The sequence below is a fragment of the Aquarana catesbeiana genome, linkage group LG13 (genome assembly GCF_042186555.1).
Source record: "Aquarana catesbeiana isolate 2022-GZ linkage group LG13, ASM4218655v1, whole genome shotgun sequence".
NCBI classification, from domain to species: Eukaryota; Metazoa; Chordata; class Amphibia; order Anura; family Ranidae; genus Aquarana; species Aquarana catesbeiana.
In genome coordinates, this window is record NC_133336.1 from 180,155,025 (window position 1) to 180,167,039 (window position 12,015).

At 45.0% G+C, this 12,015-nt stretch overlaps 1 protein-coding gene across 1 annotated transcript in view; it reads left to right on the plus strand.

Moving 5' to 3' along the window:
• The window catches only part of LOC141117747 (SLAM family member 5-like), a 29,962-nt gene extending 18,414 nt beyond the window's left edge, over positions 1 to 11,548 (plus strand). The window contains exons 3-4 of the mRNA XM_073610761.1: positions 5,575 to 5,883; positions 11,098 to 11,548. Coding sequence (XP_073466862.1) covers positions 5,575 to 5,883; positions 11,098 to 11,201 — 413 coding nt within the window. The 3' untranslated portion in view covers positions 11,202 to 11,548. The remainder of the gene's footprint in view (positions 1 to 5,574; positions 5,884 to 11,097) is intronic.
• Positions 11,549 to 12,015: the final 467 nt, after the last annotated feature.

Consider the following 12,015-nt stretch of genomic DNA (forward strand, 5'->3'; position numbering starts at 1 on the left):
ACCAGGGAGTGAATCAGGAGCTTTGTGGTTTCATTGGTTAGAAAGGGATGTAGTTTAGAGATGTTGCGGAAGTTGAGGCGGCAAGCTTTGGAAAGTGATTGGATGTGGGCCGAAAAGAGAGTTCAGAATCCAGGATAACACCTAGTACCCTGACATGTGGGGACGGGTGAATGGTTGTGCCATTGCTCTTGACAGACAAGTCAGGAGAAGAGGCACGTGGAGGAGGAAATATTATAAGCTTGGTTTTGGACAAGTTGAGTTTGAGGAAGTGGTGTGACATCCATACAGATATGTCGGTTAGTAAGTTAGTGATGCGTGAGGAGACTGATGGAGTGAGTTGAGGGGTGGAGAGATAGATTTGTGTGTCGTCAGCGTAGAAATGATATTGAAAGCCGTGAGAGGCTATCAGCTGACCCAGGGAAGAGTTGTAGATTGAGAATAAAAGAGGTCCAAGAACAGAACCTTGGTAGACTCCGACAGAGAAGGGAAGAGGAGTGGAGGAAGTAGAATTGTAAGTGACACTGAAGGTGCGTTGGGATAGGTAGGATGAAAGCCAATGAAGAGCACAGTCACGGAGATCGAGGGAGATTTGAGGAGGAGGGGGTGGTCAGCCGTGTCAAAGGCAGCTGAAAGATCCAGAAGTAGGAGTACAGAATCGTGTCCGTTGGTTTTTGCAGTTAGTAGGTCATTTGTGAGTTTTAAAAGAGCCGTTTCTGTGGAGTGTTTTGAATGCGAAATCCAGATTGAAGGGGATCAAGAAGGTTGTTTTTAATGAGGTGGTCACTCAGTTGGTTGTAAACCAGGCATTAAAGGAGTTTAGAGGAAAAGGGGAGCAAGGAGATAGGGCGTAGGTTGTTAAGATTGGAAGGGTCCAAGGACGGCTTTTTAAGTATGGGGGTGACCAGTGCATGTTTTAGAGCATTGGGGAAGATGCCAGAGGTGAGGGAGAGATTGAAGATGTGGGTTACAGAGTGTAGGATGGAGTCAGAGGGCGACCGTAGCATATGAGAGGGAATAGGGTCCAGGGGACAGGTGGTTAGGTGGGCGATAGAAAGGAGTTTAGCAACTTCGTCTGTAGTAGCAGATTTGAATAGGGGGAGTGTCAGTTGTACCTGTTGACATGGGGTCTTAGCTGAGGGAGATACCTGTAGAGTGGACATTTCATCGCGGATTGTATCAATCTTGTTTTTGAAGCGATTAGCGATCTCCTGGGCAGTGAGTGAGTCAGTGGGTGGAGGCAGTGGAGGACAAAGTAGAGATTTGAAGGTAGAGAAGAGTTTACGTGGACTAGATGAGAAGGTGTTAATAAGAGCTGTAAAATAGGTTTGCTTGGCAGTGTGGAGGAAAGAATAGTATTTTTGGAGGGCAGATTTGTATTGGTTGAAGTCTTTGAGAGACTTAGTCTTGTGCCACAGACTCTCAAGAGCGCGACTACGTTTTTTGAGAATTTTAGTGTCATCTGTTTGCCAGGGTTGTAGGGGTCAAGGCCTGATTCTGCGTGTAGTGAGGGGAGCGAGCTTGTCCAGGATGGAGGACAGGGATTTATTGTAGATGGATGTGGCTTGGTTGGGGCAGGACAGGGGAGAGATTTTGTCATAGAGGTGGTCAGTAGCAGAATAGAGGAGAGAGGAGTTGAAATTGTGAAAATTTCTACAGGTGATGACTAGGCGATTGGAGGGAAAGGTGGTGGAAGACAGGGGGAGAGAAAAACTAATAAGGTGATGGTCAGGGAGAGGAAAAGGATTGTTTAAGAAGTTGCATGGAGTGCATAGGAGAATACAAGGTCAAGGGTGTTGCCATCAGAGTGAGTAGAAGCATGTACCCATTGTTTTAGGTCAAATGAAGAGGTTAGACTAAGAAGTTTAGAAGTAGCAGGAGTGTTTGTATTAGCAGGGATGTTGAAATCACCAAGAAGGATTGTGGGAATTTCCGAAGAGAGAAAGTAGGGTAGCCAGGCAGAAAACTCATCAAGGAAAGTTGATAATGGTCCAGGGGGCCAGTAGATCACAGCAATTCTTAGGGAAGTAGGAGAGAATAGACGTATACAGTGGGCTTCAAATGATGAGAGGGAAAAAGAGGGAGGAGAGTGAATAACCTGGAAGGTGCATTGGGGGATAGGAGGAATCCCACTTCACCTCCCTTGCGTCCATTAGGCCTAGGGGAGTGAGTCCAGTGAAGGCCACCCTGAGATAGGGAAGCAGGAAAAGGGGTGTAATATTCGTGGAGCCAGGTTTCGGTGAGAGCAAGTAGATTAAAGGAATTAGTGACAAAGAGGTCATGAACAGCAGTGAGTTTGTTGCAGACAGAGCGGGCATTCCAGAGGGCGCAGGAGAGAGGGAGGCTGGCGTTGGGAAGAAGAGGAATGGAGACTAAATTGCGTAGATTGCGACTACTGCCAGAGGGTGTAGGGTGATGGTGATGGGTGTGTTGGGCACAGTTAAATAAGGGAGGCCAAGGGTTTGGGGAAATATCTCCAGCGGTTAGGAGAAGCAGAAGAGTAAGGGAGGTAATATGACAATATGATTTGTATGAGGGGACATGCTTCAGTATCCTGGGGGGGTTTGTTAGCAAGTGGGCTTATAGGGCGTACACACGGTCGGACTTTGTTCGGACATTCCCACAACAAAATCCTAGGATTTTTTCCGACGGATGTTGGCTCAAACTTGTTTTGTCTACACACGGTCACACAAAGTTGTCGGAAAATCCGATCGTTCTAAACGCGGTGACGTAAAACACGTACGTCGGGACTATAAACGGGGCAGTGGCCAATAGCTTTAATCTCTTTATTTATTCTGAGCATGCGTGGCACTTTGTCCGTCGGATTTGTGTACACGCGATCGGAATTTCCGACAACGGATTTTGTTGTCGGAAAATTTTATCTCCTGCTCTCCAACTTTGTGTGTCGGAAAATCCGATGGAAAATGTCCGATGGAGCCCACACACAGTCGGAATTTCTGACAACACGCTCCGATCGGACATTTTCCATCGGAAAATCCGACCGTGTGTACGGGGCATTAGAGTTAGAAAGAGGTGATGAGTGCAGTAATAGGGGGAAGGGAGAAGTGAGGGTGATATGTACAGATTGTGGGGTGGAGCAGAGGGGTGAAGAAAAGAGAGTTTGAGGAGAGAGGCAGCAATTATGAAAAGGAGGAGAGGTAAAGAGTGCATGTTTCAGAGAGGAAGGTGAGATAATTTGGAATTGAGGTCATCTGCAGTCTGTTGTAGTTTGCTTTGTGCAAATCACTGAAGTGCAAGAGCAGAAGTGCCACTTATTTAAAGAACCCCACTTCTTTGGAAGAACCCCTGTATGTGCAGCCCCCTGTATGTGTTCCCCCGTAAAGAAGGCCTTGTTTTTATACTGTGTGCTGGGTGTGGATAGAATCTGGCAATCAATCAATTAAGAGGGGATATTAGGAACACAGCTAGCAGAGCATAACTTTCACACCACAATCAAACTGCAAGGGGACTAAAAGGCCAAAATTGTAAAGATAAGGGAACGCATAATTTAGGGCTTTAACCACTTCCAGCCCGTCGGCTGTCAAATGATGGCTGGGCGGTGCGGCTCTTGTTCTGAGTGGATGTCAAATGATGGCCTCCCAGAACGACCGCTCTCGCGCGCCCCGGGGGCGTGCAGCGTGGTGATCGCGGCCTCCCCATGTTGCTATGACATAGCGCGACCCCGATCTGAGTAAAGAGCCGCGTCCGCGGCTCTTTAACCATGTGATCAGCTGTGTCAAATCACAGCCGGTCACATGTAAACACGGAGATGCCAGTGATCAGCGCTCCTCGCCTCACACTGACAGAGTGTGAGGAGAGGAGAGCCGATCAAAGGCATCTCCTCACAGGGGACAGCTAGGGATGTAATCAGGGCACTGATCATCAGTGCCCTGATTACAATTAAGTGCCCACCAGTGCCAGAACTGGGTGCCCATCACTGCCAGCAATCAGTGCCCACAATTGCCACCAATCTGTGCCCACAAGTGCCAGCAATCAGTGCCCATAAGTGCCAGCAATCAGTGGCCATTAGTGATGCCAGTCAGTGCTGGCTATCAGTGCTGCCCATCAATGCCCATCACTGCTGCCCATCAATGCTCATTACTGCTGCTCATCAATGCCACCCATCAATGCCCATCAGTGCCGCCCATCCGTGCCGCCTATCCGTGCCCACCAGTGCCGCCTATCTGTGCCCAACAGTTCCACCTATCAGTGCCACATACCAGTGCCACCTATCAGGGTCCATAAATGCGGCATATTCATGCCTCCTCATCAGGGCCACCTAATCAGTGCCCATAAGTGCTGCCTCATCAGTGCCCATAAGTGCCACCTCATCAGTGCCCATCAGTGCAGCCTATCAGTGCCCATCAGTGCTGCCTCATCAGCGCCCATCAATGAAGGAGAAAAATTACTTATTTACAAAATTTACTGACAGAAACTAAGAAAACTTTTTTTTTTCAAAATTTTTGGTCTTTTTTTTGGGAAAAAAAAACCCATGAAGTGATTAAATACCACCAAAAGAAATCTCTATTTGTGTGAATAAAATGATAAAAATTTTACATGGTTACAGTGTAGCATAACCGCGCAATTGTCATTAAAAGTGTGACAGCGCTGAAAGCTGAAAAATGGCCTGGGCAGGAAGTAAATACCGTATTTATCGGAATATAACACACGCCGGCGTATAACACGCACCCCAAGTTTAGGAGGGAATTTTAGAGAAAAAACTTTTTAAGGAAAAAAACTTACATTTAAATGCCCATCAATGCAGCCTTATCAGTGTCCATCTGCAGCCTTGTAGTGTCATTTGCAGCCTTGTCAGTGTCATCTGCAGCCTTCTAGTGTCATCTGCAGCCTTGTAGTGTCATCTGCAGCCTTGCAGTGTCATTTGTAGCCTTGCCCAGTGACACTGCAGACTTGTCAGTGTCACTGCAGTTTTTAAATATGGCGCCGCCGAGAGAGCCGGTCCTGTGTATCTTGGCGGCCCTCGGCCGCTTTCGGCTCCTCTCGTAGTCCTGTGGGCGGAGCCGAGCGGCACCGATATACATACATAGCCTAGTGTACTCGGCTAGGTTCGGCTAGCTCTGCTCACAGTCACGCCCAGTCCCTGTGTTATATCCATCATAGGGCGGGACGGGGCAGGACGGGGCGTGACTGTGAGCGGAGCTAGCCGAACCTAGCTGAGTGCACTCGGCTATGTATGTATGTTGGCGGCGCTCGCTCCTCTGCTCACAGTCAGCGGGGATCGGCGTATAACACGCACCCACGATTTTCCCCTGATTTTAAGGGGAAAAAAGTGCGTGTTATACGCCGATAAATATGGTAAGTGCCCTGTATTGAAGTGGTTAAAGTCATCTAACTCAGCTACTTGACATTTAAAGCCCAAATCAAAAATAGACTCTAAATTTCTACCGGGTTTATATTTCTTAGAAAAAGTGAAAATTAGACACTAGATATGTGTTTGTTCCCATCATTTTTGCTGCAGGATTTATTCAGTGATTCAAATATCATACTATTTTATTTCTTTAATTTTTGGCTGAACACACAAACATGCATAACATAAGTGTGTATTCTTCCCTATAGACTATGTTCCTGTTCCAACCATTGTAAGTGAAGAGATGAAGAAAAATGGTGAATGGTGTAATGTGACTCTTCGTTGTTTTACCCCAACAAACACACCAGCTCTGTCCTATATCTGGAACTACAAACATGGAGACATTTCCTCTACAATTCTGTATAAGAACACTGGAGACACAATCCAAATATCACTGCAGTTGGAATCCTGGGATATGGAGATTATGTGTATAGTACAGAATCCTGTTGATCGGAAGAATGTCTCTGTGCAGAAGATCTGCCGGGATTATGATGAAAGTGATAGAAAAGCAATAAAAGGTAGAGTTCTCGATTTTTAAAGGATTAATAAAAAATTCAGGACCACAAATAGGGTTACCTGATATTATTACACCCATTTTTAATACTTTTTTTAAAAATTTCATCATTCGTATGTATATAAGCTATTTTTATTTTTGTAAATGTTTTCTTTCATTTTTGTAGTGCCAATACACTACAGAATATGTGAAAATAGGTTAAATTTATTTGCTAAATACATTCACCATGAAACTGGAAACATCCTTTCACTACAGTTTTACTGGTGTGGCACATTCCTAGTTACCCTACATTTACACCTATACATTTTTTTGTGCATTAGCAGTTTGCAGAAACACACTACAGTCCATTTAACATTGTTTCCTATAGTACACGTTCACATCCATGTGTTTTGCAGCCGGTGTGTTTTTGAAAAAGGGCAAGGACTTTTTTTTCTGTGTTTTGCGTGTAATAGACTTGTCGCACCAGAAATGTGTGTTGCGTTTGTAAAGCGATTTTTGATGCGTTTTGCATTTTTTTATATATAGATTCATACAGTATCTCACAAAAGTGAGTACATCCCTCACATTTTTGTAAATATTTTATTATATCTTTTCATATGACAACACTGAAGAAATTACACTTTGCTACAATGTAAAGTAGTGAGTGTACAGCTTGTATAACAGTGTAAATTTGCTGTCCCCTCAAAATAACTCAACACACAGCCATTAATATCTAAACCGCTGGCAAAAGTGAGTACACCCCTAAGTGAAAATGTCCAAATTGGGCCCAAAAGTATCAATATTTTCTGTGGCCACCATTATTTTCTAGCACTGCCTTAACCCTCTTGGGCATGGAGTTCACCAGAGCTTCACGGGTTGCCATCGGAGTCCTCTTCCACTCCTCCATGATGGCATCACAGAGCTGGTGGATGTTAGAGACCTTGCGCTCCTTCACGTTCCATTTGAGGATGCCCCACAAATGCTCAATAGGGTTTAGGTCTGGAGACATGCTTGGCCAGTACATCACCTTTACCCTCAGCTTCTTTAGCAAGGCAGTGGTCATCTTGGAGGTGTGTTTGGGGTCGTTTTGTTGGAATACTGCCTTGTGGCCCAGTCTCCGAAGGGAGGGGATCATGCTCTGCTTCAGTACGTCACAGTACATACTGGCATTCATTGTTCCCTCAATGAACTGTAGCTCCCCAGTTCCGGCAGCACTCATGCAGGCCCAGCCCATGACACTCCCACCACCATGCTTGACTGTAGACAAGACACACTTGTCTTTGTACTCCTAACCTGGTTGCCGCCACACACGCTTGACACCATCTGAACCAAATAAGTTTATCTTGGTCTCATCGATCACAGGACATGGTTCCAGTAATCCATGTCCCTGGTCTGCTTAACTTCAGCAAACTGTTTGCAGGCTAATTTGTGCATCATCCTTAGAAGAGGCTTCCTTCTGGGATGACAGCCATGTAGACCAACTTGATGCAGTGTGCGGCGTATGATCTAAGTATTGACAGGCTGACCCCCCACCCCTTCAACCTCTGCAGCAATGCTGGCAGCACTCATACGTCTATTTCCCAAAGACAACCCCTGGATATGACGCTGAGCACGTGCACTCAACTTCTCTGGTTGACCATGGTGAGACCTGTCCTGTTAAACCGCTGTATGGTCTTGGCCACCATGCTACAGCTCAGTTTCAGGATCTTGGCAATCTTCTTACAGCCTAGGCCATCTTTATGTAGAGCAACAATTCTTTTTTTCAGATCCTCAGAGAGTTATTTGCCATGTTGAACTTTCAGTGACCAGTATGAGAGCGTGAGAGCAATAACACCAAATTTAACACACCTGCTTCCCATTCACACTTGAGACCTTGTAACACTAACGAGTCACATGACAGCAGGGAGGGAAAATGGCTAATTGAGCCCAATTTGGACATTTTCATGTAGGGGTGTACTCACTTTTGTTGCCAGCGGTTTAGACAATAATGGCTGTGTTGAATAATTTTGAGGGGACAGCAAATTTACACTGTTATACAAGCTGTACACTCACTACTTTACATTGTAGCAAAGTGTCATTTCTTCAGTGTTGTCACATTAAAAGATATAATAAAATATTTACAAAAAATGTGAGGGGTGTACTCACTTTTGTGAGATACTATACTATATAATTGGCTGCTAAGGAGCAGGTCAGGAAGCCGGCCGCTGCATCCTTAAGTGGGATTCCCTGGTGACAGCTGAATGTAAAAAAAAAATTGTGAAAAAACAGCGTGGGGTTCCCCCCCACCAAAATATTTTTTCATTAAATGGTGTGGGGTCCCTCCCAAAATTCATACCAGACCCTCATCCGAGCATGCAGCCTGGCAGAACAGGAAAGGGAGGGGATGAGCGAGCGCCCCACACCCCCTCCTGAACCATACCAGGCTAAATGCCCTCAACATGGCGGGGGGGTCTCTTCCTGACAACCCTGGGAGGTGGTTGTAGGGGTCTGCAGGCAGGGGGCTTGTCGGAGGTCTGGAAGCCCCCGGATCCTGCCCCCTCCTATGTGAATGAGTATGGGGTACATTGTACCCCTACCCATTCACTAAGAAAAAAAGCAGTGTAGTGTTACAAAAATCAAGAGACGGTTTTATTAAAAATGAAGAATGTCCTCGTCGTAGCTCTAACATGTCTTCTTCCTCTGGTACCGGCACTGATGTCTTTTTCCTGCGGTCTGCTCCCTCCAGTGATGTCTTCACCCTCTGCTGTCTTCTCCCTCCAGTGGTGTCTTCTCTCTCCACCAATGTCTTCTTCCTCCGCCATCGCCGACCCACTAAAAATAAAAAACGGTCCTCCTCCAACACTGGCTCCCTCCGTTGTGTCAGATCAGGTGTCTGCCAGTTCTTATACAAAACACACACCTTAAACTGTTATTGAGCCAGAAAGAGAAAATGCAGTGTGCAGCACTCAATTTGGGGAAGGGATCAGCTTATCATCAGCGACCTCAATTAATACTCAATTTGTAGAAGAGATCAGCTTATCATCAGCAGCTCCTCCAGAAGTGCGCTACACTCATGGAAAATGAAAGAACAAAATGTGCACTATTATGCCCCGTACACACGGTCGGATTTTCCGATGGAAAATGTGTGATAGGACCTTGTTGTCGGAAATTCCGACCGTGTGTAGGCTCCATCACACATTTTCCATCGGATTTTCCGACACACAAAGTTTGAGAGCAGGATATAAAATTTTCCGACAATAAAATCCGTTGTCGGAAATTCCGATTGTGTGTACACAAATCCGACCGACAAAGTGCCACGCATGCTCAGAATAAATAAAGAGATGAAAGCTATTGGCCACTGCCCCGTTTATAGTCCCGACGTACGTGTTTTATGTCACCGCGTTTAGAATGATCGGATTTTCCGACAACTTTGTGTGACCGTGTGTATGCAAGACAGGTTTGAGCCAACATCCGTCGGAAAAAATCCTAGGATTTTGTTGTCGGAATATCCGAACAAAGTCCGATCGTGTGTACGGGGCATTACAAGAGGAGCCTGAGCAGTGTATCACTCCTCCCCCCATACCTAGGCCACCTTCTCTTCTTTCTTTAAAAATATCAATATCTCAGGAGGAGCAAAGACATGTAGGATATAGAAGAAGTTTTCCATAAAGATAGACTTATTATTGCAATTTAGTTATTATTAGTTATTAGTTATTATAATTTAGGCTACTCAGACCACTAAGAACAAGAAGGTTAAAGTGGTTCTCTTCTTTGTAGAGAGCCTGGAGGAAATTATAGACATGGCCCTTCTCCGAACAGGTTTGGATAAGGGACTGCATAGCCAAGCACCCTAAAGAAGAAGTCTCGCCATAAATTAAAAGGACCCAGTATGCATAGCACGTGTTCCTGTGAAAATCTATGCAGGGGTTACTGAGCTACGTGGTCAAATAGCTCACCTTCCTTCTCCACCGCTATCTGACTGTGCTGGAGCAAGGAGATGGCCCCTGCCTCCTTTGTGCACTGCCAGACAAAATTTCCTTAGCCCTCATTGCTGTGCAGCCTGTGCCTTCTCTACTGCCTTTGTACTAATTAAAGACTGGGCCTGCATCCATTAGTACCTGATGGTTTGTGTTCTGATTGACAGCGGCTGGAGTGGAACGCTGTCATTCATGATTACACAGCATCACAAACTGGCTACTACATTTGTCGGAGAAAGACAAGTGTAGTAGCTGTCAGCTTGTGCTTTTGTAAATGACCGCACTCCACTCAAGCCAACAGCTATTACTGTAATCATCTCAGAAGTTGTTTGCTGCGGGAGATTGTTTTCTCTCCGTCTCACAGTGCCTTCACTCAGCAGTGAAAAGATATCCTGAAAGAAGAAGACACAGGAGCATAGGGAATTGATACAAAAGCCACGCTCAGATCTTTTACCCCCTTCAGCTCTGTCTAGCAGGGTGCAGGAGAAATCCAGCTTCATAGTCACATTTACCAATAAGAGAGATATGTTTAACATGCCAGCATGCATTGGAAACACCCATTCATTACTCTGAGAGGAAGAATCTAGAGACGTGGGAGAACACAGTTCTGGTACCTTCAGTACTGAACGTATATAATGGCAAGGGGTATGGGGTGTGCTAGGGAGTCTATTGTTACTGAGTGGGGGGGGGGACTTTTGTTGCAGGGAGCTCTATTGCTGCTGGTGAGTCCATTGTTGCAGAGGAGGGACTTATGTTGCCGCCGGGGTGGGGGGGGGGGGGGCATCATAACATATTCTGGCCATGTGCAGATCTTCTGAAGGTTCCTGGGATCTGGTAAAGACTTTTTGCACAACTGCATGTGCACAAACCTCTGAAATATGAAACGTTGTATTTACCTGCATCGTATGTGCACATGCACAGAAATGCCCTGTGTGTATGCAGATGTGCTGTAGGTTTCTGCCACATCCTAGAGACCTGTATTACATCAGTAAATCTACCTCCTGAGATGTGTGTGTGAGGTGGACTTCCCAGGAGGTAGCAAGGGATCTTACATCACTCTTGATTAGGCAAGCAAGCAGGAAAATAATTTCCTGGCGGCACCACATAAAGGTAAGAAACCTTTCTAAAAAAAACACACGTTCTCCCATTAGTGGAGAGGGAGTGGGGACGAGCTAGAAAAAGGTTATTTTAATGGGCAAATGTCCACTTTAAGTCTACCTTGTTTTTTTCGTAAAATGTATAACAAATCTCATTCTTCAGAGAATCTTTTTGTCTTATTACAGATGGAACCTGTTGGATAAAATTGTACATCTATCTGCCCATTCTGATTAGTCTATCATTATCTCTGCCTCTTCTGTGTTTACTGAACAGGAGCAAACCAGAATAAAGTAAGTAATTATAAAATGAGAGCACAGGGTCTGGAAGAGGACCAGAGGAGGGCTGGACTGCGCATTTAAAAGCTGTTGGCACTGCATGGACTTTCCTGTTTTAGCACATGTTCCCACTTGGACTGAATGCCCCCCCGTTGACATTTAGAGGACAATTGCAACCAATATTTTAATTCTGGTTCTTCATTCAAGATATACTCAAAGCTTATCAAGAAAGTCATTTCCTTTCTTTAATGTGTGTGCACCCCTGAAGAAGAAAATTGAAACGTGTTGGGTGTTCAGCATTTTCCATCCTCTGTTTTTGGCAATTCCAACTTGAGTACAATGTCAAGAACACTTTTCCATCATTTTTAAGATGTACTGTAATGTTTTATACAACTTGTATTAATAAAGTTTTGTTAACTTTTATACTGTTTAGAAACATTTTTTCATTCAGTTGATACAACAATGACCCAGTACCGTTTTGAGGATTTTTCCTTATATATGCAATTCAGGGATGTTGGTACCCTATTAGCTTCTATTCTCATTTTTGAGGGGCCACATGAAATGGCCTGGTGGGCCTTGTGTTTGACACATGTGCTTTAGAGCTTTGAGCACAATGCAGTAACCTACAGCAACCAATCAGCTCCCAGCTTTCATTGCCCTGGCTGTTCTGAATTTATGAAAGGTGAAATATGATTGGCATCTATAGGTACGTTGCACATCCCTACTGCTCTTTACAATGTGTGGATTTTGAATGGCTGATATAGGGAACTCCCAACTATGAAAGCTTGTGCTGCTATCAAATACATACACATAGGGTCTTCTAACATG